The 8,810-nt window shown below is 41.3% G+C and overlaps 1 protein-coding gene across 1 annotated transcript; it reads left to right on the top strand.

The window, feature by feature from the left end:
* Positions 1 to 6,794: 6,794 nt before the first annotated feature.
* Positions 6,795 to 7,551, top strand: LOC147422618 (pentatricopeptide repeat-containing protein At2g37320-like). Its single transcript, XM_086503076.1, has 3 exons — positions 6,795 to 6,914; positions 7,108 to 7,251; positions 7,333 to 7,551. The coding sequence occupies exons 1-3, from the start codon at positions 6,795 to 6,797 to the stop codon at positions 7,549 to 7,551; spliced, it is 483 nt and encodes a 160-aa protein (XP_086359202.1).
* The last annotated feature ends 1,259 nt before the right edge of the window (positions 7,552 to 8,810 follow it).

Raw genomic sequence — 8,810 nt, 5'->3', positions numbered from 1 at the left:
TTTTCTCAAAATGGTCACGTATTGTAAATTTCCAATTTATTTCAAGCCATTGTAATATTTTAATGTGTTACGGGCTCAATGGGAGACCCAAGTTGTAAAGGACAGGTTAGTTACTGTGCCTAGGATACAGATACAATAAGTATGGAGCCTCAAAGGTCTTGGGCGCTAGACATTGCACTTTTAGACCTTGGCTAAGGTATAAAAGCCAACTTTGTAAAGATTTTATTAAGTTTTGGATAATGAAATACACAGCATGAGCTAACGGCGCTCACTCCTCTCCTTCTCGCGCTTCCTACTCACTCCCCGGTTGTCAAATTGCAGTCACATTTGTTGCATTGCAACCGCAGGTAAGAGAGCTACTCATTGACGTAAACACATCACGGTATTTTGTAGCTTTTGCCGTCGCTGACCCACGGCCTAAATTTCATCATAACTAGGAATTTACACTGTCAAATCAAAAACTAAGCATAGGCAGGGTATTGGGGCATCATTGCTAAGCATTTAGATGCATTCTAGGTCGAAAACGACTAGGTCAAAAATCCACTGCTGTTAATAATCGCGATTTTGGAACTTGACCTAAAGTGGGGTTTTAAGACCATAAGCATGTGTGCTTAGGTCTTATAAACATGTCCTAGAAGTTTCCTTACGTTTAGATGTCATTTGATGTTGTAACGGATGTGATTTGTTTGACGATGAGCGACTGGCTTTTTTCAGTCACTTGAGTGTAGCTTGAGTTAGATGAAAGTTGTTAGTTGTTTTCCAAGAGATTGACAACCTGTTATAGCCTCTATGCACTAGTTGAGTCAGCTTCGTCCCATGGATTGACAATTTAATCGTGGTTCTTGCTAATACTGCAATAAGGTAGGATGGTGAGGTTAAACATGCGTTCCACATTTGGTGCCGTTGCCGGGACGAATAGACCTAAACTAGGGAAAACAAGAGCGTCGTGTGTAGTTGTCCATTAACTTCCTCTAGGTTCACCTAGAGTAAAACTTTCTTTTTAAAACTCCCACAGCTTAAGATTGTCGTCTTTTGCTATGTAGAGGTAGCTTGGAAGTAATCGTACTTGTCGAGTGCCTTTAGGATTGTAGGATTGTAGATTTAGGTTAGGATTTAGAGGATGATTGAAAGGCGAGACAAGTCTTAAGATCAAGGCTCTGAAAACCGTAAAAAACAAGAAAACGAGTGTTTGTGGACATTTTCCACAACCCCATTGCATGAGAACCTAGGAGTAGGGTAAGTAGGATCCGAGGTGGATTTCAGAACATTGCTCACTCCAAACAAATCATCTATGAGTTGTTTATATGAAGTTGCAGAGTTTGAGATCTACGGCTAGAAATAGCATGAAAAGACTCCAAACCACCCAATTCAACTAGAGAGTAAGCCTAAAAGTTGTATGAACCAGTGGGTAAGCTCAAGGACACTTTGAGGTAAAAATTTCAAGAGTTGGTCAAAACTCAGATTATTTACTTTTTCTTAACATTTTAGGCCAAATTAAGTTTTGACTTGATTTATAGGCTCAAAATAGATCATGAAAAGACTGTCCAGTGAAAAACTTCAAAAAAGTGTCAGTTTTGGGCCTAAAGTTAATGATCGCAATTATTAACTTTCAACTCAGATTTGGTCAAGGTTCATACCATTGACTCATTACATGTGTACAACAACTTTTGTAAAGGCACAAAAGATTTGGATCACCAAACTGACAAAAAACTGGGTAAAAACTAAAGTTTGTACTGACTTTTTGAAACTTAAGTTTAAATTGAGGAAAAATTTGTCCAAACTTGTTGAAATTTGACTCATAGGCTTATATTGATGTGATAAACATGTGTACATGATCACTTGACCCAAAAGATGCAAAAAGTTTCCATATGTAGATAATCGCTATTATTTACATCTGCCTTATTTTTCAGCTTTTTTACCAAGTCAGCATACCACTAGTTTTATCATATTAATAAGCCCACAAACCAAAATTGGTAAGATTTGGATCACTGGATTGAAAATTGTGACCAAATTTGTTAAGTCAGTCTGCAGACAGAAACCTGATGACCATTTGATCAAAAATAGACCAAACTTGATGAAACTTGACTAGAGACCTTAACTTGAGATGCTTAACAGACCTGTGTCAAGATTGGGACAAAAATTTAGTTGAAGTAAATAATCGCGATTATTTACACCTCCTCCAAAAATTGACAATCTTGCATATTTGGGTATACCACAAGGTCAAGCACATCAAGTAGACCTCACAAATCCATTTTGGTGAAATTTGGATCACAAAAGTGAGACTTAATCCAGATTCTTGAAATCAGAGTCTGCGGACACGAAACAGTTGATAAACTTGATGAATCTTGTCCAAATTAAGTTTTAACTTGACTCAGAGACTCAAAATAGATCATAAAAAGACTTTCTAGGAAAAAAGTTGAAAAACTGTTCATTTTAGGTCAAAAGTTAATAATCACGATTATTAACTTTTGGCTCAAAACTGATCAAGGTTGATACCAGAGACTCTATGCATGATTGCAAACATCTTTTGTGAAGGCTCATAGAGTTTGGATCACAAAACATGCTAAAAACTTGGTAAAAATTGAAATTTGTACTGAATGTCGAGAAATTGAGTTTTGACTTGATGAATCTTGTTCAAATTAAGTTTTAACTTGATTCGAAGGCTCAAAATAGATCATAATAAGACTGTCTGGGAACAAAGTTGAAAAAATTATTCATTTTAAGTCAAAATTTAATAATCGCGATTATTAACTTTTGACTCAAAACTGATCAAGGTTGATACCAGAGACTCTATGTATGATTGAAAACATCTTTTGTGAAGGCTTATAGAGTTTGGATCACAAAATAGGCTAAAAACTTGGTAAAAGCTGAAATCTGTACTGAATGTCGAGAACTTGAGTGTGACTTGGTAAATCTTGTTCAAATTCAGTGAAACTTGACTCATAGGCTTATATTGATGTGTTAAACAAGTGTACATGCTCAGATGACCAAAAATATGTAAAAGATTACCAAAAGTAAATAATCGCGATTATTTACTTTTGAGGGGAAAAAAAGTTCAAAAAAAACATGTAGTAAATAATCGCGATTGTTTATATTTGCTCCAGAATTAGGAAATTTTGCCCAACTAAATATACCACAAGGTCAATCACATCAAGTAGACTCCACAAATCAAATTTTGTGAAATTTGGATCACAAAATTAAGACTTAAGCCACATTCTTGGAATTAGAGTGCAGACACTAAACAGTTGATAACTTGGACAAATCTTGATCAAATTCAACCAAACTTGTCGAGAGACCACAGCAAGGTAATTACTTGGCAAAACAAGCCTAAAAAGTGTAGATCTTGAGAAAAGTAAATAATCGAGATTATTTACTTTTTGAGTCCCAGAAACAAGATTTTGGACTTTTCGAGCTTGTATAGTGTTAGACCAACATAATACAAGGCCACTGGTCAATTTTGGGTTCCATCGGATCCAAATTGGTATCTGTTAACTCAGTTTCAAGTTTTAGATTAGTCCTTTAGCTCCTTGCAAGGATAGAATTTAGAAATCTCATTTGCTGACTCACTTAGCTCAGATTGAAGAACCAGTTTTGCAGGCAAAGAATTCGGAGCTTGAAAGAGCTGATTTCAAGTCAAGTGGATAACAATCTAATCTGCATGTTAGGTTAATCAAGGCCTAGATTTTCATCATTTCAAAGGCTGTAATCAATTTTGACACTTTCGAGCTAGAGTTAATCAACTCTGGTGAGTCTAAGAGAAATCAACTGCCATAAGTACTTTGACAAAAGCAGTCTTATCAAACCCAAATCTGCTAGGAGACAAATTTTACAGAACCACTCAACATGGACTCATCTCAAGCTAAGAGTTCAAGTACAGTAGAGCAAGCCAGTAGTGGTGGTAACACAGGTACAAGTGCAACAGAGCACAACTTTATGGCTACAATGGAGATAAAGTCTTGTATAAAAATTCAAAAGGACATAGATATCTAATGAGCAGCAAAAGCAGCATAGGAGCCAAGATCTTATTGATCAAAGTAAGGTCAGATTTAGAGAACTCCCAGATGTTCACAGACTTTAGTGGAGCCAGGTATTGCAAGATCAAAGATGAAGTGCAGATAGAAGTTCAGATAGTCAACCCAAGTGTTTATCCAGAAATCTGCACAAGCTAGCAAAACATACAGTTAGTGCATATGCAATCAGGGTCATTGTACATGGACTATAGTGGTCAGATCTATAATCGAGAACCAGAAATGAAAGATTCAATAGATCAACCAATTGAAGCCAGTTTAATTGGAGAACCGAGCCAAAGATGGTACAAAGGTCAAGATGGAGCATTCTACAACTTGATGCTTAGTGTTTTAAAAGAAGATGCCGACAACTTGGCCAACATAGAAGCAAAAAATTCTCAGCAAGAGCTTGACACAACAGAGCCAATTGAAATACCACCAGTCATGATGTATTGCTCAGATTGTGGAGAAAAAGGTGGACATTTTTCTGAAGATTGTCCAAGAAACCCAGACAATAAGGACATAGCAACTGCCAAGCAAGGTACAGAGAAAATTGGAAATGCAAATCTCAATGTAAGTACAAATAACTCGTCACTTTTAATGCAACCAGATGATTCTGCATTACCATTAGAAGCACCAGCAAAAACACTGCAAGTTCAAACTCAGCATAAAGATGCACAAGCACCTGGAAAGCTCAAAATTGATTCTTCAAACAAAAAATTCTTGCATGAATTTAGTAAAGGTGTCGAGATATCACCAAAGGGTGAGAAGACTGTTAGATTTGCAAATGATTACTTCGTTAGCATAGAAGGAAAAATCGCAATGTTGCCCTCTCGTTCGTCCGCCTGGCATCACTTTTCAAATGGGACTTTTATATTGATTGATCATGCTTTTTAATCGTCACAGTGTCACTCTCTAGATGCAATCACCTATGCTTATGCAGGCATTTGCAAGGCATGTGGGCCAGTAGATCCAATCTTCTATGCAGCTATCTTGACGGCATGCAGGTAAGTAGATGTTGTCTCTCTGCTTTTTTCAACGGATGCAAAGCAGGGGCCTCTCTCCAGATGCAGTCACAGAAGCATGCATCTTCTTGAAGGCATGTGGCTGCCAATGCTTTGGTCGATATGTATGCATGCAATTTTCTACACAGTTGAAGGCATGCAAGTCAGTAGATGCCGTCTCTCGGATATTTTCAACGGATGCAAATCAATTTTTTCTCTCCAGATACAATCACACACGCATGCATCTTGAAGGCATGTGGTTGTACCCAAGATGCCTATATGGGCTTGAAAATTCACTTTAATAGGGGCTATTGCCGTGCTTTCCAATGCCTTGGTTGATACGTATGCAAAATGTGGTGCGGGATATTGTCTCTTGGAACGCTATGATTGCACGATATGCCTTCCAATCACCTACGCCTACACAAGCATCTGGAAGGCATGCGGGCAGCAAATCAATTTCCTACATAGCCATCTTGAAGGCCTGTAGGTCAGCAGATGCCGTCTCTCGGTTGTTTTTAGCGGATGCAAAGCGGGGTCCTCTCTCCAGATGCAATCACACACGCGTGCATCGTGAAGGCATGTGGTTGCCAATGCTTTGGTCGATACGTATGCCTGCAATCTCCTACGCAGCCATCTTGAAGGCATGCAGGTCAGCAAATGCCGTCTCTCGACTGGTTTCAGTGGATGCAAAGCGGGGGCCTCTCTCCAAATGCAATCACACAAACGTGCATCTTGAAGGCATGTTGCTACCAATGCTTCGGTCGATACGTTGAAGGCATGCACGTCAGCAGATGCCGTCTCTCGGCTGTTTTCAGCAGGATGCAAAGCGGTGGCCTCTCTTTAGATGCAATCGCATCTTGAAGGCATGTGGTTGTACGCAAGATGCCGATATGGGCTTGAAAGTTCACTTTAATATGGGTTGTTGCCGTGCTTGCCAATGGGTTAGTCCATACGTATGCATGCAATTCCGTAAGCAGTTGAAGGCATGTAGGTCAGCAGATGCCGTCTCTCGACTGTTTTCAACGGATGCAAAGCGAGGGCCTCTCTCCAGATACAATCACACACGCGTGCATCTTGAAGGCATGTGGTTGTACGCAAGATGCCGATATCGGCTTCAAAATTCACTTTAATAGGGGCTATTGCCGTGCTTGCCAATGCCTTGGTCGATACATATGCCAAATGTGGTGCGGGATGTTGTCTCTTGGAACGCTATGATTGCAAGATATGCCTTCCAATCACCTACGCCTACACAGGCATCTGGAAGGCATGCGGGCGGCAAATCTAATCTTCTACATAGCCATCTTGAAGGCATGTAGGTCAGCAGATGTCGTCTCTCGGTTGTTTTTAGCAGATCCAAAGTGGGGGCCTCTCTCCAGATGCAATCACACACGCGTGCATCTTGAAGGCATGTGGCTACCAATGCTTTGGTCAATACATATGCCTACAATCTCCTACGTAGCCATCTTGAAGGCATGCAGGTCAACAAATACCGTCTCTCGACTGGTTTCAGCGGATGCAAAGCGGGGGCCTCTCTCCATATGCAATAACACAAACGTGCATCTTGAAGGCATGTCGCTACCAATGCTTTGGTCCATACGTTGAAGGCATGCACGTCAGCAGATGCCGTCTCTCGGCTGTTTTCAGTGGATGCAAAGCGGTGGCCTCTCTCCAGATGCAATCGCATCTTGAAGGCGTGTGGTTGTACGCAAGATGCCGATATGGGCTTGAAAATTCACTTTAATAGGGGTTGTTGCCGTGCTTGCCAATGCCTTGGTCAATACATATGCCAAATGTGGTGCGGAATGTTGTCTCTGGGAATGCTATGATTGCAGGATATGCCCGACATGGGCCGTGCCGGGAGCTTTGGGTTGTTGATATGGGCTTCAAAATTCGCTCTCATATTGTTAGTCAAGGGCTTGCAGGAAAATGTCATGCTTGGCAATGCCTTGGTCGATATGTATGCTAAATGTGGTGCACTTTAGAAAGCCCAAAACGTGCATGAGAAGCTTTCTGTCCGGAATGCCGTCTCTTGGAGTGCATTGATTGCGGGATATGCACAACAAGAGCAGGGACAAAAAGCTCTCTGCTGTTTTCAGCAAATGCAAAGTGAGGGCCCAATCACCTACACAACCATTTTGAAGGCATGCGGGTCAGCAAATGCAATCACCTACGCAGGCATCCTGAAGGCATGCATCTCTATGCAAGATGTAGATATGGGCTTGAAAATGCACTTTGATACTGTTAGTTAAGGATTGTTGCAAGAAATTGTCATGCTTGGCAATGCCTTGATTGATACGTATGCTAAATGTGGTGCACCTCAGAAAGAACAAAACGTGTTTGAGGAGCTTCCTCTCCCAAATACCGTCTCTTGGATTGCATTGATTGTGAAATACGCACAACAGGAGAAGGGCCATAAAGCTCTCCGCTGTTTTCAGTGGATGCCAAGCGGGGGCCTCTCTCCAGATGCAATTATACACGTGTGTATCTTCAAGGATGTAACTGTACGCAAGATGTCGATATGGGCAGAAAATTCACTTTAATAGGGGTTGTTGAAAAAATTTGCCATGCTTGGCAATTCCTTGGTCGATATGTATGCCAAATGTGGTGCTCGATGTTTTGGAATGCTATGACTGCAGGATATGCCCGACATGGGCCGCGCCAGGAGTTTTGGGCTGTTGATATGGGCTTAAAATTTGCTCTCATATTGTTAGTCAAGGGCTGTTTCAAGAAATTTTCGTGCTTGGCAATGCCTTGATCGATACGTATGATGAATGTGGTGCACTTCAGAAAGCACAGAATGTGCTTGAGGAGCTTCCTGCCCTAAATGCCGTCTATTGGAGTGCATTGATTGTGTATACGCACAACAAGAGCAGGGAAAGAAAGCTCTCGGCTGTTTTTAGCGGATGCAAAGTGAGGGCCTCTTTCCTGATGCAATCACCTATGCGTGCATCTTGAAGGCATGTGGCTCTACGCAAGATGTTGATATGGGCTTAAAAATTCACTTTGATTTCGTTATTCAAGGGATGTTGTAAAAAATTCTCGTGCTTGGAAATTCCTTGGTCAATATGTATGCTAAATGTGGTGCACTTCAGAAAGCACAGAACGTGCTTGAGGATCTTCATGTCTTGATGGCAGGCCGGGTCTCTCCACATGCAATCACCTATGCCTACACATGCATCTCAAAGGCATGCGCGTCAGGAGCTGCAATTGCACGCACGGTCTCTCTCTTGATGCAATCAACTATGCCTGCGCACGCATCTGGAAGGCATGCGGGTCAATAGATGCAATCACCTACGCAGTGATCCTGAAGGCATGCGGGTCAGCAGATGCAATCACCTACGTATCCATAGATGCAATCACCTACGTAGGCATTGTGAAGGCATGCGCTTCTACGCAAGATGTTGATATGGGCTTAAAATTCACTCTGATGTTGTTAGCCAAGGGTTTTTGCAAGAAATTGTCATGCTTGGCAATGCCTTGGTCGATATGTAGTGGTGCACAGAGCACAAAACGCGCCTGAGGAGCTCCTTGTTTTGAATGCCGTCTCCTGGAGTGTATTGATTAGGAGATACGCACAACAAAAGTAGGTCCAGAAAGCACTCAGTTTTTTTCAGTGGATGCAAAGAGGGGGCCTTGTTCAATACGTATGCTAAATGTGGTGCACTTCAGAAAGCACAAAACGTGCCTGAGGAGCTTCTTGTCCCGAATGTCGTCTCTTGGAGTGCATTGTTGTGGGATATGCACAGCAGAAGCAGGGACAGAAAGCTTTCGATTGTTTACAACCGGTGCAAAGTGAAGG

Source organism: Adiantum capillus-veneris, chromosome 27 (assembly GCF_014529385.1).
Source record: "Adiantum capillus-veneris isolate H3 chromosome 27, ASM1452938v2, whole genome shotgun sequence".
NCBI lineage: Eukaryota > Viridiplantae > Streptophyta > Polypodiopsida > Polypodiales > Pteridaceae > Adiantum > Adiantum capillus-veneris.
The sequence above is the reverse complement of the archived record's forward strand: the minus strand, read 5'-3'. Positions and strand labels throughout refer to the sequence as shown.

Coding starts and splice junctions, on each gene's coding strand:
- LOC147422618 (XM_086503076.1), top strand. CDS start 6,795: ATGCCAAATGTGGTGCGGAATGTTGTCTCTGGGAATGCTATGATTGCA. Junction 6,915..7,107: donor TCAAAATTCGCTCTCATATT/GTTAGTCAAGGG, acceptor TGCTGTTTTCAG/CAAATGCAAAGTGAGGGCCC. Junction 7,252..7,332: donor TGAAAATGCACTTTGATACT/GTTAGTTAAGGA, acceptor GGTGCACCTCAG/AAAGAACAAAACGTGTTTGA.